The following is a 21,464-nucleotide window of genomic DNA, read 5'->3' on the forward strand; positions in this document are numbered from 1 at the left end:
AATTATCCCAAACTTTGAAACTTTTTGTTGTGTTCTGTGGCCTGAATCTTCTCCTCATCCCTCGCTGTATTCTCTCTGTTCCTCCATTTTTCATTCTGCAGCATCTTTTGTGTTTAACTGTCCAGGGGTCTCATTTATAAAAGTGGCGGATGCACAAAACAAGGCTGAAAACATGCCACTATCCACTTATATTAAAAAAACTTGACGGGAGAAAGTGCATACCTGTAAGTTTCAGCTCTACATAGGGTGCTGCCACTCCAACCTTTCAGACTTTAGCAGTTAGCTGTTGTGTGCCTGAAAACTGCTTTCCATTGGCGTCCCTTATTAAGATGGCACTTTGCAACTTATAAACTTTAAAAAAATGTAAACAAGAAAAGTGTCCAGTATACAATGAGATATATGAGTGACATCAGCTTCTACAAGTATTTACTGACACATTCTACCTGATAAAACAATTGACTGGAGCCAGCGGTTAACAGCATTTATTAACAACCAGAAGAAGATCTTGAAATCTGAGTAACAAGACCGCCCCAATAACAGTTGGTGCCGCAGCGACTTTAGCACTAGCCAAGGTCATTGCACAACAAACCGATTCCATCAAGGCCAAGACATTAAACAGACGTGTCAGTGTGGTGGTATATAGAAAACAAAACCTCATCAATAACTGTGTTATAACAGGACTGGATGGTGGCCTGTAGGGACCAACCATTGCACCTAACAAACACCAACTTAGCAGCCCTATGGGTGCACCTGACAAACAAAGCAAAATGTGCTTTTTCTGGAAAATCTCATTTTTAGATTTTGTCTCTCCATTTTGCGGTTGTAATAAGATCCACACTTCCAATCCAATCCACATTGAAAAGGCTTTTCACTAGATGTTGGAGAGTGGCTGTGGGGATTTGTGTTCATTCAGCTTCAAGAACATAAGTAAGGTCATCTCTGAAGATGAGCAAGAACACCTGACACACAGTCAAGATTTAAGTTCTTCATCAAAGTATTCAGTGGGGTTGAGGTCAGGGCTCTGTGCAGGACACTCAAGTTCCTATATTTTAAACTAGGCAAATCTTGTTTTAATAGACCTTGCTTTGTGCACAGAGCCATTGTCATGTTGGAACAGTTTTAGGCCTTCTGGTTCCATTTAACTGAAATCTTGAAGCATAAGCATACAAAGACATTCTGTACAATTATGTGCTTCTTTTTTTTTTGTAAACAGTTTGAAAAATGCTTTTATATACATACAGTGGGGAAAATAAGTATTTGACACGTCAGCAGTTTTATCAGTAATTCATTTAATATCAGTAGATTTCTAAGTGGGCTATTGACACAAAATTTCCACCAGATGTAGCCATCAAGCCAAATATTGAATTCATACAAAGAAATCAAAACATTAAAGTATACAAGCTGAGTCATAATAAATAAAGTGAAATGACACAGGGAATAAGTATTGAACACACTTTATTTAATACTTTGTAGAAAAGCCTTTGTTGGTGATTACAGCTTCTATACACCTTTTGTATGGAGAGACCAGTCGTCTGCATTGCTCAGGAGTGATTCTGGCCCATTCTTCCACACAAATGGTCTTTAAATCTTGAAGGTTCCTTGGGCCTCTTTTATGAACCTTGATCTTGAGTTCTCTTCATAGATTTTCTATGGGATTTAGGTCAGGTGATTGACTGGGCCATTCAAGCAACTTGAGTTTCTTTCTTTTAAACCACTTCATTGTTTCATTGGCCTTGTGTTTGGTATCATTGTCTTGCTAAAATGTCCACCCTCTTTTCATTTTCAGCTTTCTGGTAGATGGTAGCAGATTTTTATCCAGAATGTCCAGAAATAATATAAAGTCTGCCAGTACCCCTTGCTGAAAAGCATCCCCAAACAATAATGCTTCCACCCCCAAACTTAACTGTTGGTATGGTGTTCTTGGGGTGGTGGGCAGTGCCATTTCTTCTTCAAACATGGTTGTGTAGAATGACTGCCAAAAAGTTACATTTTGCTTTCATCTGACGATACTATAGACTCCCAATAATCCACAGGCTTCTCCAAATGCTCTTTCACAAACTTAAACCGAGCCTCAACATGCTTTTTGTTCAGCAATGGAGTCTTGCGTGGTGAGCGTGCATGGATGCCATGACGGTTCAGTGCATTGCTTATAGTTTTCTTTGAAGTAACAGTACCTGCTGATGCAAGGTCTTCCTGAAGTTCTGTCCGAGTGGTTCTTGGCTCTTGGCGAACTCTCCTGATTATTCTTTGGACTCCTCGGACAGGGATCTTACGTGGAGCACCTGATCGTGGCTGGTTTATGGTGAACTAATGCTCTTTCCATTTACGGATAATGGCCCCCACAGTGCTCACAGGAACATTCAGCATTCTGGAAATGCGCCTATAACCATTCCCATCAAAATGCTTTTTAACGATAAGATTACGAAGATCTTGATATAGTTCTTTGCTTTTACCCATCATGAAGTCTTTCCTGTGTGCCTCCTGGGTAATGAGAAGCCTTTATAGGCCATCAATTAGGACTAAAGCAGCTGATATAAATTAGTACTGATAGGGGGCAGGGTTTCTCTCTCAATACTGACAGATTTCAGGTGATCTGGCTTTCTATGCCATTTTGCACCTTGTTATCTTCATGTGTTCAATACTTATTCCCTGTGTCATTTCACTTTATTTATTATTACTCAACTTGTATACTTAAATGTTCTGATTTCTTTGTATAAATTCAATATTTGGCTTGATGGCTACATCTGGTGGAAATTTTGTGTCAATAGCCCACTTAGAAATCCCCACATGCTGATGTGTCAAATACTCATTTTCCCCGCTGTATGTGTCCAGATACTTACAGTGTACAAAAAAGAAAAAAGCAGTGTTAAAAAAAGATCACAACACAACCTTATCTTAGTCGAAAATTGTCACATAATTTGTTTGCTAAATCGGTTTTACTTAATATTAGAGTCCTTATGACAGACGATGCCTATTAGAATAAGACATTATAGATGTTTGTGCAGTGTGTGCATGAAGGGCAATGACAAATGTGGGGTCCACGACATATGATGCAATCCGGGACTTATAATGGCATTTCTGTATAATTAATATCAAAGAGATTTCTGAGTAAATGATATGTAATAATGCTGTATCTGGATAATGAAGCTATATAAAAGAAGGGTTTATGTTCGCTTGAATGATTGTTAAAAAATGTAAGTCTTATTGTGATACTAGACCCTGTCATGGTGAAGGAGCTTGTGTACTTCACTGAACCTAAGGTGTATGACACTGGTAGCTTAGTGCTTCTGGAAAGGGCCACCCTTCGATCAATAGATATAAGATATGGAACAATATACCCTGACTATATTAGGGTTACCAGAAACTACCCCAAGAGACTTTGGGTGGTGTGCACAGAAGTGCCTGATGATCGAGACCTCACTAACTGTAAGATGAAAGGTTTGGTTCAAGTGCAATGCCATTGAAGACAGTCTAATGGCTAATTCTTTATTTGATTGGTTGAAAATGAGCTTATATTCAATCCTTAGTAATAGTAAAGGAGTCTAATTTATGTTTAAACACAATTACAAATGTATTTTTAATACTGAACAAATCATCTAATACACTAAATGACAACAACAAATTTTTTTATTAATTCTGTAAAACGGGTGCACACACTTTTTCAGCATGCAAGCTACTTATAAAATGTCCAAGTCAAAATTATCTACCTATTATAAAAATGCATAAATAAATATATATTTTTTTAATGTCATGCAATCTACCCACAATACCTTTGCGATTGACCGGTAGATGGCGATCAACATATTGGGCAACCCTGCTGTAATACATTTGAAGGGCTTCTGGCAGCAGATAGGGGGTCTTTAATTTTTGTGCAGGAAATGAGTAGTTCATTATGGGACTACAGGGATGGCATTATGAGTTCACTACCCCTCAGCCCTGCACAGCTAATGAGTGCTGATGAGAGAACAGAGGTGCAGCCATGAAGTTGTCAGGACTGGCCTGGGTCCAACCATCTGTCAACATCTCTCTCTCTCTCTCTCTCTCTCTCTCTCTCTCTCTCTCTCTCTCTCTCTCTCTCTCTCTCTCTCTCTCATTCTCTCATTCTCTTCCTCTGTCTTTCTGCTTGGCTCTGCCTCTTAGTAGCAGATTGAAGCTTTTTGTCTACTTTGACACAAGGCTGGCTAATGACTTCTCAATACAAAGTGCCACATCAGGTCCACATTTTTCCAGTATGTCCTTTAAAAAAGAAAAAAAAAAAGAAAAAAAAAAAACAGTTCAGTTCCTTCAGTTAAATTTGATTGTGTTTATTTGCCATACAAACAGTGAGTCCAGTATTTCTGCATATGCAAATAGAAAATGCAAAATATAAAACTAGAAGAGTAAAGTAACAATTCTGAATTTGAATAAACAAGTAAATAAATGTTAAATAAAATAATTGTATAAAATAATTGTAACTAATAATGACAATAATAAGAATAATAAACATGTAAATGTTGTTATCTTTGTCTATCAAAACAGAGTTTAAAATAAAAGTCTAATTTGTGAACTTGAAAATGTTAGAGGAACTGAATGTTTAATAGACCGAACCTTTAAAAATATTTATATGTACCATAAAAAACAGACCTTTTCAAAATAAAGGTTATATTCAGTATATAAAAATTTATTATATTATTCTCTTTTTCTTTCTCTCTTTCACAGAAAGGGGGCTCCGCTCATCTATGTGGGCTACTGCGGGTTGGTCAGGTGATCTTGGAGGTAAACGGCATGTCTCTCAAAGGCATGGAGCATCGAGATGCTGCACGCGTCATTGCCGAGGCCTTTAAGACCAAAGAGAAGGACTACATTGACTTCCTGATTGCTGACTTTAATTTTGCCCTATAAAAGTTGACAGAAACATTACAAAAAGTTAAGCAGACTTTGCACCCTAATGAATACGGACACAAGTGGACTATAAGGACGTGTAGAGGAGGACATTGCCAAGCAGTAGTCTCACAAGTTAAAAATATCCTTCATCGTACCTGATCACATTGCCTGCTTATTATCCAGACTTTTTTACGGCCACAGAAATGAGGTTCTGCTTTGCTTTCATTCTGTATTTGTGTCCCATCAGGCATCCAGGATTTGTGCGCATTTATGAGGAAGCTCAGGTTTTAGGTTGATTATTAAAATCAATCTTGTGAAGCAGCAGGAAAATTAAAGCTTGAAATGACTCGTCTCTGCCCCGTGCTCAAGGACATACCAGTGCAGACCAGAGATAGATGGAAAGGGCTAATGGATAGTGCTTAAAATCCACTTTGTCTGAGTATCTGCAATATGGGTGGCTGGTGGCTTGCCCTCATTTCCCTCTCTGTCCCATATTTTAAATAATGATGGTAAGTTTATCGCACTTTGGATGCTGCTGTTTAAATGGCAAAACAAAGCTAGGAGGAAGAAAAGCTGAAGACTGTTAGTTTAAAAATCATTTCTCATGCAGCCCCAATGAATAGTCAGATGCACAAATCACATATCATCACCCAATACTTAGTAGTGTTTCATTTAGGATAAAGATGTAATATACATGCTTAAAGGAGCATTTTGTAATGTTTAGAGCCCCCTGCTGTCTGTGAGGTGAACTGCAATTGCAATGTAAACACTGACAAACCTTCATATTTACATTAATATAAATTGGCAGACGCCCTTATACAGACCAACTTTTATTTGTCTCATTCATACAACTGAGCAGCAGAATGGTTAAGGGCCTTGCTCAGGGGCTCAGAAGTTGGAAATTGATGAGGCTGGGATTTAAACTTATGACTGTTTAATGCCTTAAACACTAAGCTACTACTCCCCTAATTAAAATGAAGCCTAAACTGGCCCTTCCCTCTGGGGCCGAAATACATATGATGAATGGCTGTTTTTCGATTTTTTTAAGGAACCAGGCATTTCTGCTGTGGATGGAGGCGGGGCTTATTTCTGGGCCAGATTATAGTTAAAATTCAGAAATTTAAGAAATTATCCCTATCTATTGTATAATAACTTTGGATAATAATATTTCCTGAGGTTGCTTTAAAATTATTTGAATTTTAAAAGTCTAAAAACACCTTTGAACATTATAAACTGCAATATAAACATTATAAACTGAGCAGTTGACGGGCAAGGCAATGATAACTTCTATAACATTTCCCTCATTGTCTCAACCTCAGAAACAATAAAAGAATGTTGAGCAATTTTTTAAAAGTGCTTAGAAACCTATATTTAAATAATTAAAATAATACACAGACGTACACTCAGTAGTACAATCTCACGCTGTTGAGTTTTATCCTCAGTAAAGCAGCACTATGGACAGTATTTATGCGCACTGTCTCATTCTGGGAGGTGAACAATCATGTTTTAAAGCTTTATGAGGACGTTTCCAAAAGATCCAATGTATCAGTAGTGGTATGAGTTAGTGGAGAAAGACAAGACAATATTGTTTTGGTGAGAACTGGGCAGTGGTGTAATGAGAGCATTTTATAGTCTTCAGTATTAAGGTGACAACTTTGCAATTCCATAAAGACACAAGCAAACAACAAAACTGTTTAGTTGAAAAAAAGCCCTGGTGGTCCTCCAATAGTAAGAGAATGATCCTAGAAACCTTCTATTTTCATTTGCAAACTATATTTTGACATTTTGCCAGTGCACATGCCTCAGATAGAGGGGCTGATCAGTAAATAAATAGAAAGAATTATCACAAGAGGAAGAATTTGTAGTGCGATTCAGAACTTGTTTTCTCGCTCTATTTTCCTCTTACCCTTTCTTGCCCCTGCTCTCGTTTATCTCTAACAATCATTAATTAGCCTCAAAGGCTTTGCCATGCTGCTCAAACTAATGACAGATCTATTTTTAGAATGGTTTCGGATCAGAATAGGATTATTGAGATATTTCTATCAGTATTTTTGACATCAGATGATATAAATCCATTTAGAATAATGGTTTAGTTTTGTTGATTATAAATGCATGTCATATTCCCTAAATAGCCCTATATAAACATGCAGAGCATTACAGAATGTGTCTATGTATATTTAATAACTTTTGTTTTTACCGTTGTGATATCATGTTATGATATCCTGATTTCAATAGCTTTATTGAAACATGATCCTGTTGATGGATGTAATTAACACTTTATCTAATAGAGTAGAAGAGTCTCATCATGCACACAGTGATCTATTAAATAGATGATCTGCTGATTTTTATTTTATTTTTTTTGCAATGTTTCACTTAAACTTAAAAGGAGGTGAGTAAAATATTTAATTCAGTGCTCAGCACTGTTTGTGGGATGCAGGTAATATAATAACTGGTTTGGCTTTAAGAATTGTAGGCTTTAGTTTCCGATCCAGCGACGCAGTAATAGGTGTGCAGTTAGATTCAATATTCTACTGTTGCTTGAAATGTTTATGAATTATGGCATTTGCAAACATGAATTAAAGTATTTAATACCTAACTGTGATATTTGTTTATTTTGTGGTTTTAATGATGATGATGATTGAAGCCCAGAATATTAACTCTTAATGGACTGCCATACTCCCACCCCATGCTCAGGATAGGTTCTGTTCCACTGAACGCCTGGCATAGAGTGAGGTATGGGGTTTTTGGCGCCCCCACGTGCTTAAATGTGAACCTAGCTCAGCACTTATTGTTAGGACCCCAAACCTCTTCCCAAACCCCAACTGTAATCCAAAGAGTAGCTTCTCTTGCAAAACCCCTCAATTTGAAAAGAAAAAAACAAATCTTATCTTAAATCTGAACTAGCTCAAAACCATTTAGATTTTTTAAACAAAGCTTACAATTTTTTTTTTTTTCTTTTCTGGAGGGGAAAAGCATTTCTTTCATGGTTTCCATCATGTATTCTTCTCCTCATTGACTGCTTACAAACAAATGAAAACGTATCCACACAGACACGTATCTTTTATTAGTATGTATAATTACCACATTGCTTAAAGAAGACTAAACTGTATTTGTCTACAGATAAAATGTGCACTTGAACCCACTATGCACATTTTTGGGCAAAAAAATGAATACTTACAATATCAACAGAAGTGGGAGAATAGATCATGTGACAAACATTTGAGGAAGAAAGCAATACATTGAGCAAATAAGAAGCAAACGTTCACAAAACACAATCACAGATTATGAATAATATGTTAGAATTTACACAGACCATAGAAACACAACCATTTAATAGCATCACAAAATATACAAGACAGGAACTGGAAACCACATGATCACAATCCTGAATCTGAAACATGGTAATAAAAGAAATAAAATACACTTTTAAAATAACAAGATGTATTCAAGGAACTAATAATACAATTCTGTTAATATTACTTTAAATCATATATTAAATATTGTTACAAATGTGAGTTTCCAAATATTTTTTATGTTTTTTAAATGTTTTTTTCTATATATATTCTGGCTCATGTCATTTTAATTCTAAACTATTCTATAACTTACATAATTTGACAGAGCTAAACATCCACTGCACTTGTGTTACTCATCTACTCAGTACCTCACTAATCCACAGTTGCTCACCTCATCACAGTTATACTGTGTCTAGCTGAATCGTCCTATTTGATAAAAGTGAAGGTAGCGCTGATTCATGCTACATGACCAGTTACGCAACTTTAAGCAACCATCAATCGCCAGAGCTAAACTCATCTGTTTGTCTTTGAGAGCTTTTTTTTTTTTTTTTTACATACCTAGCCATGTTACAGATCGCTTTATTAAATGATTAGATATTAACCTCCAGCAGGAGGTTGCGAGGTTGAGTTATTAAAATATTAAGCATGATTGAACGATTGAGTATTTGCAGCTTGGTATCTATAAATACATAATACATCAAGGATTTTGAAGTCAGACCTGATAATCAGAGCAAGCAGGAATAGAAACAGCTCTTTGGTGTTCTAAAAAAAACAAATCTATCCAAAAATAAAAGGAAAAAAAAGCACCATTTTGAGCAGATGTTGTGTTTTATTCTAAACTGGAATGACTGTGACACAATGACACAATTTGTTCAGCAGCTGACAGAGGTGCACTGAGATTTATGTTGCGTTCAACCCTTCACACCAAATTCAGTACATGGCTGTACAGAGCATCAACAGTAAACAAAATAGCATTTTTTAAAAAGAATTATACAGTATATATATGAGTGTTCGCCTTAGATCAATCAACATACAGCTATATTTGCTTGTTAACTCTGCAACATTTACTATACAATTAGCTGTTTTGAGATAAATACATCATTAATCACATTTAGCTGACTATAAAATAATGTTTTTTAAAAGAATGACATATGTTTAGCTAATGTTTTAGCTGACTGCACAGAATTACTGGAGTGTGATGCAACTATGCTTTTGTCTATGTAGTCTATTCAGGATTCTTTACTTGCACGTATATTTGCCTCAAACACAAGCTTCCAAATCTAAAAATTTCATGCTAATACTATCATTAATGGCATTAGCGTCACAACTTAGAGCAACTGAGTCACATAGTTGAATTTCTGTCTGACACTACAATTAATAATGTAAAGACTCACATACTCCACTGCTTCTGAGGGACAGACATTTAGCTTATGATGTATCTGAGTCTTCAGCAGTAACCTTGTCCTCTGGAGCTGTGTTAGGGTCCAGGAAGTCCGGGTGCTGCAGGTCCTTTAAGTACTTATTGGGGGTGATGGTGTGCGTGGAACCTGTAAAAACAGAAAGGTTGCTTTATGCTTAAACTCTGTGGCAGGCCGTGCATTTCACACCTAGGCCTTTAGTGGTGTTCTACCTGAATCAGTCCACCTTTTAATACCATCACTATGAAGCCACAGCTATAGAAGAAATCTCATGCAGTGAGAATGAATGCTTTTACTAAAACAAGTGACCCAATGAACTAAATTAAACAAGTCTCCATTCACTGCAGCCACAGCTGTGCGACTTTATGTGCATTTATTTCATGCATTACCTTTTTTTCCTGTGGATTTGAAATTAAGGTAAATTGAATTTGTGGAAAAATATCCAAATAAATTTCTTCTCCTCTGTTAGCCATTTTGAAATGAAGATACAGGTATTAAATCCACATGCATATATTTGAGCGTGTGCATTTTGCTACAGATGAGGGTTGTGCTCTCTGACTAGTGCACTCTCTGACCATCCAATAAAAGCACCTGAAAGTGCTGACATGATTGGACGTCTGCTAGAGGGCCTCAGAGTGACCAAATTGAAATCTGATTGGTTAAAGAAACAGCTTCAAGCAACATAGAGTTTATGCTAGGCTGCTGACTCTGAATGCATTAGAGCAGATAGATACCTTTCACCCTAGCAACACATGATGTAGTGATGCGGGAGTCCTACCTACCTATATACAAGGCTGCTGGCAGTCCCTACCTCTTTCTCAATCTCTTTCCCGTGAAGATGCTTTTTGGAAGCTATCCTTAGCAGATTCTCTTAGGGGTGGTCGCTAAACTGCCGGACGCAGCTGCTTCTTTTGAGGGACATATTCACTGTTAAGGTGAATATTTTTCTTTTGTTGTTCCTTTTTCTTTCAGCAGTTACAGCTGTTTTCCCTAATTGTTCCCTCATGTTAAGTTGGATAAAGAAGGATAATTGCTATAAGACCCGATATCGAGAGGCACGTTTTGGTGGTCTCGTTTATGGCGATTGCGAGCCCATCCGGTTGCACGGCGATGGGGAAAGATCCCTCTTGTCTGTGGGCATGAGGGGTCTATGATCCTATTCAAAGACTCTCATCCCCTGTGCATAGCGTGTTTGGGAGTTAGACATGCACAGGCTGTGCTCGCTAATCCCGAGTGCTGCCCGCACTGTTCTTGTTTCCCGTTAAGGGTTTTGGAGTGCAGAGTGCAAGTCGCAGTCGCAAATAAAGGGGACCCAAGTGTTTTCTAAACCTCCTCCCCTCTTAGATTCCAACTCTATGTTGGGGGACAGCAAGAGGAGGAAGAAGATAGTGAGCTGGCTCATCTTTTGCAGGAAGATTTGAAGGAAGACGAGGAGGATGCGATTATTTTATATATATTTTCCCTTCTAATATTTTTACAGGCCTGCCAGTGCTATGGGTAAAACCCCTCCACCGATGCCAAGAGAGCTGGACCTCATTGAGATGTGTAGAAGAGCAGCTAAAAAGATCTTTATCCACTGACCATCTCAACAAGTCCGCCAGGGCGCAGAGAGGGATTTATATTATAAAAGAGGCTGCCATTGCGCACTTTTCCAGTTAAGGAGCTGATACCAGCCGTCCCTGCATTCGTTGCAGAAATCTGGTGAAATGCACTAGTTTGCCCAGTGCCCAAGATGTTGCTTCTCCCCTCTACACCAAGGGGGTTATACAAGAGAGAGGTCAAAAGGCTCCACAATTGTTCTCATTTTCAAAAAATTAAGATGTTTTCTGTGCATCCAGGCAGTGGGCAGAGGGCATGGACGTAATTAAAAAGTCAAACCAAAACACACGAAAAGACATCTGAATCAGAGTTGCAACCCCGAGCTCCGCCGCTAGATGGAACCATCGCGCCATCTGTGAGCGGGAGCTGCAGCAGCCCGCTCTCTACTTGCACGGAGAGGTGGCGCGCATGTGCAGTACACCTTTGGTTATTGTCCCCAATAAAACTAGGGTATCGCCTGCAATTTGCTAGAAGGTCTCCTCTCTTCAACGGTGTGTTATGGTCAACAGCGGTAGGGGAGTCAGCTCCAATTTTAGAGCACGAAATAACCTCCTTATTGAGCAAACGATTATTTTGTGTGGTACTGCAGGAGGACAGCCAGCACAGTTTTTATTCCCGGTACTTTGTTGTTCCCAAAAGAGGGGGGGTCTCTGTCCCATTCTGGATTTACAGAATTTCTACAAACACGAAATCTCCCGTTTATCACGGTGGTTACGTTCCAAAACCACCCACGATAAGCGAAAAATCGCAATAAACGGATGCCACCCCAAAAATGCTATTTTATGTATACAGTACTGTACTGTATTACCAATTTACTTCATTTTATAATTAATAATTAAATTCAGAAATTTCATTATTTTAACATAAAAGTTTTTTGGTCTATCGTGCTATCTGCTAGAGACTGGGAAAATCAGCGTATCAAATTAGTTATGTGGCAAATGCAATTCCGCAAAAAAAACGTGGGGGATTACTGTACAAGTTCAAAATGCTCACTTAAAAGCATTATACAATGTTATTCATCCCAGAGACTGGTTTACATCAGTAGATCTGAAGGACGCTTACTTTCACATAAGTAGCATTGTGTGTTTGTGGATCTAGAGAAAGCTTACGACACGGTGCTAGAGAGGAGTTGTGGATGAGGAAGTCAGGTGTGTCAGAAAAGTATGTGAGGGTGGTGCAGAACATGTATGAGGACAGTGTGACAGCAGTGAAGTGTGCAGTAGGAATGACAGACTAGTTCAAGGTGGAGGTTGGACTGCATCAAAAGTAGGCTCTTAGCTCCTAAATGTTTGCAGTGGTGATGGAAGGGTTGACGAACAAGGTCAGACAGGAGACTCCGTGGACTTTGATATTCGTGGATGATATTGTAATTTGTTGTGAGAGTAAAGACTGGAGTTGGAGAGAAGGGAAATTAATTCAGTAGGAGTAAGACAGAGTACATGTGAAAAGGAGGGCAGTGGAGTGGTGCGGTTGCAGGGAGAAGAGGTGGTGAAGGTGGATGAGTTATGGTACCTGGAGTAACTATGGACAATGAACTGTCCTTCTTCCCACATGTTGCTAATGTGTCTCGTTCTTTTGCAGGGAGAAGAGGTGGTGAAGGTGAATGAGTTATGGTACCTGGAGTAACTATGGACAATGAACTGTCCTTCTTCCCACATGTTGCTAATGTGTCTCGTTCTTGTAGATTTACTCTTTACAACATCCGAAGGATTCGACCATTTCTGTCCACACAGGCTGCCCAGGTGCTTGTTCAGTCTCTTGTGATTTCAAGACTGGACTACTGCAACTCTCTGCTGGCAGGTCTCCCCCTGAACTCTATCAGTCCACTGCAAATTATAAAAAAAAAATCCATTCTCTCAGAATGAGAGGTAAGTACTCTTCAAGGCTCTTCTCTGTTCTGGCACCAAGGAGGTGGAATGAACCTCCTCTAGATGTCCGTACAGCAGGTCCCTGACTATCTTCAAGCGACAACTGAAGACCTACCTCTTCCTGAAACACTTAAATTAGTACTTTCCAAGTTTGTAGAATTCTAGGGTTATGTTAAAATTAAGTTTGTTATCTGGCATACCAGTGTAGATTTATTCATTACTAGAGATTTAAAGCAATTCTGTACGTCGCTCTGGATAAGGGCGTCTGCTAAATGCCGCAAATGTAAATGTAATGTAAATGTAAAAGGCTTAGGCTTCAAATAAACGAGACAAAAAGCTGCTTAGTGCCCATGCAGAAAATAATTTACTTGGGTCTAAGGCTGAACTCAGACCTGAACTCAGACCTGAAATCAGGGCTTTTCAATCAGAGAAACGCATCATGTAGATTCGTGGTTGTCTCTCTCTCTCTTCCAGAGAGGGAAGAGAGTCCTATTCAGACTATGTTTACGCCTTGTAAGGCTTATAGACTTGGCAGTGTCTGTCATCCCATTGGTTCTGTTGCAATAAGAGAGTTTTAGTGATGGTAGCGGCACAGCGCTTATGTTCGAAGCGCCACCTCAACCGCATGGTGATAGTGTCATTACCTTGTTTGCCTGCTCTCTGCCACTGGAGAAATCCTACTTTTTTCTCGAATCTGGAACCACACTGGGAGCTGTTTCCCTGAGAAAAGTAGTGACGATGGATGCGTCACTCACAGGATGAGGTGCAGTGTGCGAGGGCAGGATAGCAATAAACTTCCTGAAACTATTAACAGTGTTTCTGGCATTGAAACATTTTGCACAGTTTCTTCGGAGTCACCACGTCTTGGTCAGATGGGACAACACGACGGCGGTGGCATATATAAATCTCCAGGGGGGAACATGTTCTCCTTAACGTCATAGTCTAGCATGAGAACTCATGGTGTGGGGCATGAAGCGTTTTCATTAATTACGGGTGACTCGTGTCCCGGGAGTAATGAATCTGGGGCCGGATCTCCTGTCCAGGGAAAATCCCCTGTATAGGGAGTGAACTCTCCACCCTCAGGTGGTGGACTTGTTGTGGGAGAGGTTCTGCCGGGCTGCCGTAGATCTCTTCGCCTCACACAACAATACTCATTGCACTCTATTCTTTTCTCTCTTCCCTGATTTTACTGCAGGACCGTTTGTGATTAGACATAATCCTACAGCCGAAGTTACATCTTTGCTGAGGTATTTGTACCTTGATAATGATAATGAAGATAATACAGCTGATGTACGTTATTGATGTAGAGAGTGTGTACGAGCTATGCAGACTGAGTGAGAACAACTGAAAGGTGACTTGTTGGCCCTGAAAACTTATGTCGAATCTACTAGATAATAGAAACTACTCATAAACAGGCAATCGACCGCTCAATAAACAGGGAAGCAGCTTTGAGGGAGGCAGTTGAGACAAGAATAGAGTCTTCCAGCAGTCTTTAGAAAAACTTAAAAAGGTAGTGGTAGATTGCTTCCTGCAGAGGGATGCTAAGTGGGAAAATCAAATAAGAAAGGTCAGGCAGACTAGTACACCTACCCCTACTAGGTTGCATAACTTCACCACAGCTACCACTTATATTCCCTTTATACACCATCTCAGCTCGTAGCCTGCCTATTCCCTGGCCTGTGTTCCAACTTCCACTAGCTTGAGTAATACTCGCACCGCAGTATCTGAGTGAACTTCTGTACCAGTATGATCCTCCACGCCTACTTACATCAAAAGGTGCTGGCTCTGTTGGTTCCTCAAATAATGAAGACTACAGCAGGGGGCAGATCTTTCTCTTATAAAGCCCCACAGTTATGGAACAGCCTTCCAACCAGTGTTCGGGACTCAGACACAGTCTCAGTGTTCAAGTCGAGGTTGAAAACATATTTATTTAGTCAAGCCTTTTATCAGTAGATTTTTCTTAGGTAAAGGCTCAGATCTGGAGGGAGCATGGATATAGAGTGTTTGGTGAACTGGTATATTTGTATGCTTTCGTCCCCTCACATTCACACGTTCACTCGGGTTTGTTGACGGTGGTGTGGTGGGTCGTCTCTTATCCCAGAGATCCCTCATGTTTGTGTTACCTTCTGGTTCTCCCTTTTAGTTATGCTGCCATAGCGAGTCTTGCCGGAGTCCAAACTGCACAGTGACATTAACTTTAATACACCAATAGGGACACTTAATAATCCATATCCTTCTCTTCCCGTCACCCTCTTTTCTCTCTCTCTCTCTCTCTCTCTCTCTCTCTCTCTCTCTCTCTCTCTCTCTCTCGGTCGAGTTAAACATGCTCCTGAGGCTCCAGTGACCACTGTTCCTGCCCCTCTCCCCTCCGTGGATCTTCACACTTCTGTGCAGCTTGGGACGGTCTCTCATCAACACCTTGGGTGGTTCCATGTAATTCCAGAGTAGAACGGGTGCTTTGAGGATGGATTGGACTGTAGTGGGTGTCGGCGGTCTGCTGCACTGACTCGGGAGTGCAGTTTGCTTCTGATCGTCATCACTGTACCCCGCAGCATTGTATATCTGCTTCAAATGGACATTTGGTGCAACCCAGATAAAGATGGGTTCCCTCTTGAGTCTGGTTCCTCTCAAGGTTTCTTCCTTATGCCATCTCGGGGAGTTTTTCCTTGCCACAGTTGCTCATCAGGGACAAACATACTTACAAAGAACATATTTATGCTTAATCACCACATTATCTGTGTAAAGCTGCTTTGAGACAATGTTTATTGTTAAAAGCGCTATACAAATAAAAATGAATTGAATTAAATTAAATTGAATTAATACCTACACCGTAAGTCAACCTACAAAGACCCATGCACCCACCACCGTACCTTCTCACATTGTGCATAGTGCTTCCTCATTCTGTGCGAGACCTCCTATATGGCTAGACTTTCCCTTCTATTGTGACATCTGATGTCATTAACTTCATTAAACAGTGTGTGAACTTTTTAGACATTAAGCCCTTACGAAAATGCTGAGTTTGTGGGCACCTTGAGCACTGTGTTGAAGGCACCCACACTGAGCTGGTGGAAGGCGGAGAGAGCCAAAATCCATGATTGTAGGATGAAAGCCTTCCTGTCAAGCATAAAATCATGGTACAGCAGCCAGAACAAACATTAAGGGATTTTTTCCTACGATTATCGTGCCCTCTGCTTAAAATGGAAGGAAGAGATTACCAAGGGGGAGTTGATCAAACCCAAGGTTGCAGGATGCCTAAGAGGGACAGAAACCACTGTCGAACAACTCGTGACGTGGGCTACCAGACTACTGGCAAAAGTGGGAAAGTTGAATCCTAAAAAAAGGCTCTAAAAAACTGAAAGCCGTGGTCCCAAAGACTTAGCGGGGATGTCACTCACACATCCTTATGACTTTAAGCCCCATACACCCTTCCTTCTCCAGGTGCCACTGAAGGTTCCTATTGAAAGAAATAAGGGCAATTGTTGACAGTTCCTTCACCTTAATGCAGCACAGGGTCTGGAAGTAACTAGTAGATGTAGTAGTCTATGGACACCCTAAAGAACAGCAGCAACAGAAGTTTTAATGGTGGATAGTAAGTAAGTGCATGTCTCCAAGTTCAAGGCCCAGAAACAGTATGATTGGCACAGCTCTAGATGGACAGTAGTCACCCACATTATTAAGGATGCCAACCTGACCGTTCCCATCCTCATGGGATTGGATTTTATTATGAAGACTACTGCAGTACTGGATTTGGCAAAAAAACAGGTATGGCCTACCAATCAGGAGGGGATATCAGTACCACCCATTCCTCTCTGATCAAGGGATACAAAGACTGACAAATGATAACCTTCAACCAGATTCAATAGTGACTCTGTATTATGTCCTACCACCTGAACCAGCACTTCCATGCATGACCACCGCTGGAGAAGGCCTATGAGTTTCTCCACCCTGGATGAAGTACTGGTGAACAGCAAGGTGTACAGAGTGTCACCTTTGAAAAATAATATTATTTAAGAACATGTGGACGAGATGGCATTTTAGAGCACTCCTTATCTTCCTGGTCATCTCCTGTGGTTCTCGTGCCAAAACCAGACCACTCCTTCTGGTTTTGTGTCGACTAAAGGGAGCTGAACAGCAAGACAATACCAGATGCTTATCCAATGTTCATACTACATGATATCTTGGAATCCTTGAAAGGTGCCTTCTGGTTCACGACATTCTGGCTACAATCTGGCTACTGGCAAGTTAAGGTGGAAGAGGAGAGCAATCAATAGATGGCTTTCATCACCACCAAAGGCCTTTTAAAATGCATTTCAATTCAGGAAAATACCAGATTACAGATTCTGGAACGCAACTTCCCAACGACTGATGGAATGGGTGCTAAACGGGCTATGGGAGATCTGTTTTTTTTTTTTACATCGGCGAAATCATATACCTCTAGGCATGAAAGCAACATTCTAGAGACATCAGTGTGGTACTGCAGAAGTTTACCCAAGCTAACCTCACCCTTAATATGAAGAAATGCCACTTATTCAAGCAACAGCTACAGTTGCTGTGCCACATTGTCTCCGGGAAATGGGTCGACTTGGATGCAGAAAAGACCCAGGTGGTATCAGACTACCCAGTGCCAACTGATTTGAAGTCCTTGCACTGCTTCTTAGGGTTGTCTGGATGGTACTATAAATTAATTCCGGGTTTTGCCAACCTGGCAGCACCTCTGAACCACCTGAAAAAGAAGGGGGTTAAATAGGAATGGACAGTTAAATGTCAAGCCAGCCTCGTAGCTTTAAAGGCAGTCTTACCACACCCCCCAGTACTCGCACATCCAAACCTTTCCAGGCCGACATTAATGCCATTCTGACCTAGCAATCTGATGAAGGAGAAAAGGTGATTGCATATGCGTCATGGACACTAAAAGGGGCTGAGCTTAATTACTCAACCTGAGAAAAGGAATGTCTGTTGGTGGTCTGGGCTGTAGAAAAGTGGAGGCATTTCCTAGAGGGAGTGGAGTTCAATGTCTTACTGACCATGCAGCACTGACCTGGATATTCAACTGCCTGAAATCATCCTCAAGGCTCACAAGGTGGACCCTGAGGCTGCAACAATTCCACTTCAAGGTGTGCTTCCGGATGGGATGTCTCACCATTAGACCTGATGCTTTGTTGACGGCAGTCAAATTTTTGTCATCCACCATCATCAAACTGACCTTCCCCATTCTTTGGCTGAGATTGCCCAAGCTCAAGACAGAAATTACACAGAAAGACCAATAAAAACCAAACTGCAACACCAACAAAACACTTTGTGACTGGATCAGCTTTGATGTCAACCAAGGAGTACTCTATCATTAACTTCCGCCAAAAGATTAATGTTGAAAAATACCAACTCAAAGTACCACTAACCTTGATCCAAAAATTCCTTCACTATTTCCATACCAACCCCTTGTCTGAAGACCCTTTCCCACAAGTAAAAGGTGAAACACCTACCTGCTGGTGATTGTGGACATCTTTACTAAGTGGGAGGTGATGTTTTCTCAACGGGACAGAAAAGCTCAGACAGTTATAAAGATCCTTAAGGAGGAAATCCTAATCAGATGGGGTACACCCAAGAATCTGGTCTCTGATCGTGGCCCCCAGTTTACATAACGGCTACTGAAAGATTTCTGAAAAAAATGGGGAGTAATCCAAAAACCTACCACAATTTACCATCCACAGACCAACCAGAAGTCATAATGGCTTCCTAAGTGGGGGATCAGCATAATACTTGGGACCAGTGGATCCCTGAGTTCAAGTTTGCCATAAATACAGTTCAGCATGAGACAACAGGGTGAACACCAACCAAAGTCATTACCAGCAGACTCCTCAAGGGACCACTGGAAAAGTTGATACACAACAAACAAAAGGGGATAACAAAGCACAGATTGGAGATGCATCGGGCAAGACAAGCTGAAAATTATAATGTCAGGAGGAAAGATGTCCATTTTTACCCTGGAGATCTAGTCTGGTTTAGGTCACATCCTCTCTCTAGTGCCACCGCAAAATTCTCTGCCAAGCCAGCGCCCAAGTGGGAGAGGTTAGCAGAAGTAACAAAACAATTAGGACCAGTAAACTACATGGTAAAATGGGGTAACCAACCCAAAACAGATACTGTGAATGTGGTGAATAAGAAAGGTATCATAGACTTCTGCCCCTGATGCAATAGGCTGGTGGTGGTGGTGGGTACATTCATTTTTCTGATTATGTATTCAATTATTTAATAATACTTGGACACAATGTACTGTTATCACGTTATCGTCATATGGGTTATGTTTGGTCCTGCGCTCGTGACATTATTACAAGTGTTCACGAGAATTCCGCACCGATGTTGTCATTCCGGAGCGGCGTAGAATCGCGGAAGTAAATATATACCTGGGAAGAAACGAAAGAAGATAGTGTGCTTCGTGGGAAAAAGGAATGGCTGCTGAGGACTATTGGGTCACGCTTTAAAGATACTTTTTCCTTTCCTTTGGATTAGTGCTCAGAAGGATACCTTCAGCAAACTTCTTCACTCGGCAGAGATTAGATCTGCTCACTTTTGAACCTTGAGAGGGGTGGGAAGGTTCCAAGGGACTGTGAGTTTATAAATACTTTCTAAAGAGACTATTTGAGATGAGAAAGACTGAGGTGAGGTGGATGTACATATTTGGTTACCAGGATTGTTTGATTTATTTTGTATATTACATGGTGCATTTGGTGGAAGTTATGTCTGGTTCATGTGTTTATTTTTTTATAACTGCTGTTAAAACTCGTAGCACAAGTTTAGCCAGTGCCTCTCGGAAGTGAGTTGTTATAGTGTGAAAGCTGAAATCTGTTTAAATAGAAACTTCAACCTAAACTTACAGGTATGAGCACTTGTGAAATGTAAAGATTTGAAATGATTCACCGTTATGCTTGGTGACACAAAGGAACAGCACTTTCTCATTGCAATTTACTTTGAGTTTCATTCTAGACATTCTTTATATTCAGGGAACAAATAGAGGTCACATTCACTTGAGCACAGAGTCTCCACAACGTATCTTACCAATAAGAGCCTCCCATTTGCCGTTGGCTTGTGTGACCTCATAGGCACTGCGCATTTCGCTGTAGGTCACGCCCCCAATGATGAAGACGATGACCCGAGGACCTGTTCGCATTTCTCCTGGGCTTTTATTCTTGTGCCAGTTTCCATAGCGTGCACTGAAGTCAAGAGTTTAACATCAGGGAAACAAAAAGTGCATTTCTCTGAATGTGTTTGTGTATATGTGTGTTATCTAATCTTACCTGGTAGCTGTTGTGGTTTTGCATGAGGCTGTGCGTGTAGAAATGTATGGATATTGCTTCGGATCCAGTTTGTCTTCGATAGCATCCTGTAATAACGTTTGAATAGTTTAAAATATGGGTGCTGGGAATGTTGAAAGAAAAGATGTGTTTTTTGAGTCAGGTAACAATTTGTGAAGCCGCAGAACAGGAAGATGTACCTCCATGATATCTTTCACCAGAGGAGTCCATCTGGAGAGCTGGTAGGTCTGTTCGCTGATTCGCTCCTTGCGATCAGCTTTCTTCTTTCGTGTTGTGGATTGCTAAAAAAAAAAAAAAAGAAAAGTACTTGTGGTTAATCTTCCGTTGCTTTTTTCTGTAAAACTGTTACAGTATATATGGATGGTTTTATTCCTTGGTGACACTAACGATTTTACATTTAGTAAAGAATGACACATCAAAGAATGACACAGCAGGAAGTGAGAGATCTTTCAGCCCTAAGTTACCTGCTTCTAATAGATAGTCCTTCTGCATAGAGTACATATAATTACAATCCTTAGTAGATTTTTAATTTTTGATGTTAATAAGCTTTATGTGCACATGTAGACATATCATTCCTCCTCTATGTTTAATAAAGCTCAAACAGAGTTAGAGTGATGCAGACTCACTTCTGAGATTATAGGCACTCCCATATGAGCCATGTTCGAGATGATGTCACTGTCCTCTGGAGGGATCTGCGCATGCTGAAGGAGTTTACAAAGGTTCTCCTCAGTCACACCTAACACACAAATAACCAGGTATCAGCATTAATGGTGCCATTCACACAGGAAATTAAATGTACATCCCAGAAATAGGACTCTAACCATTTTTGAGAAAGATGTAGAGAAGAATGATACGGATCTTGTCAAAGATCGTGATGTTAGAGTCCAAAAGAATTGGCACAATCGCTCTCATGGGATCTTTGAGCTTCTCTCCTTCCGCATCTGCACCCATGGCCAAATCCTGTTAAAGATAAAGGGGTTTAAAAAAGTCATAGTTGATGTCAAGATCCTTGTTTAGCTTTAATAAGTGCATATGGAGTTCTTTTAAAGGAGTTATTTTATGTAACAATTAGGATACTTAATCATCCTTATTTCTCTCTCGCTGTCTCCCCTC

General features: G+C 40.2%; 2 protein-coding genes across 3 annotated transcripts in view; one reads left to right on the top strand and one right to left on the bottom strand.

Annotated features, from left to right (window-relative positions):
- The window catches only part of whrnb (whirlin b), a 91,446-nt gene extending 83,987 nt beyond the window's left edge, over positions 1 to 7,459 (top strand). Inside the window, exon 12 of the mRNA XM_083526841.1 lies at positions 4,699 to 7,459. Within this exon, the coding sequence (XP_083382967.1) occupies positions 4,699 to 4,881 (183 nt within the window). The 3' untranslated portion in view covers positions 4,882 to 7,459. The remainder of the gene's footprint in view (positions 1 to 4,698) is intronic.
- A 435-nt stretch (positions 7,460 to 7,894) lies between these two features.
- Positions 7,895 to 21,464, bottom strand: part of stxbp1b (syntaxin binding protein 1b) — a 32,202-nt gene continuing 18,632 nt past the window's right edge. Inside the window, exons 14-20 of one of the 2 annotated variants that reach the window (XR_014531078.1) lie at positions 21,173 to 21,311; positions 20,978 to 21,087; positions 20,531 to 20,632; positions 20,334 to 20,419; positions 20,095 to 20,249; positions 9,014 to 9,703; positions 7,895 to 8,908 (exon numbers count right to left, since the gene is read on the bottom strand). Coding sequence is in view for 1 of the 2 variants with exons in the window: in XM_083526966.1 (XP_083383092.1) it covers positions 9,585 to 9,703; positions 20,095 to 20,249; positions 20,334 to 20,419; positions 20,531 to 20,632; positions 20,978 to 21,087; positions 21,173 to 21,311 (711 nt within the window). In the remaining variant the exon portion in view is untranslated. Of the gene's footprint in view, positions 9,704 to 20,094; positions 20,250 to 20,333; positions 20,420 to 20,530; positions 20,633 to 20,977; positions 21,088 to 21,172; positions 21,312 to 21,464 lie in introns of both variants that reach the window. The other variant, XM_083526966.1, reaches the window with a different exon arrangement.

Source organism: Silurus aristotelis, assembly GCF_946808225.1.
Source record: "Silurus aristotelis genome assembly, chromosome: 23".
Lineage (NCBI taxonomy): Eukaryota > Metazoa > Chordata > Actinopteri > Siluriformes > Siluridae > Silurus > Silurus aristotelis.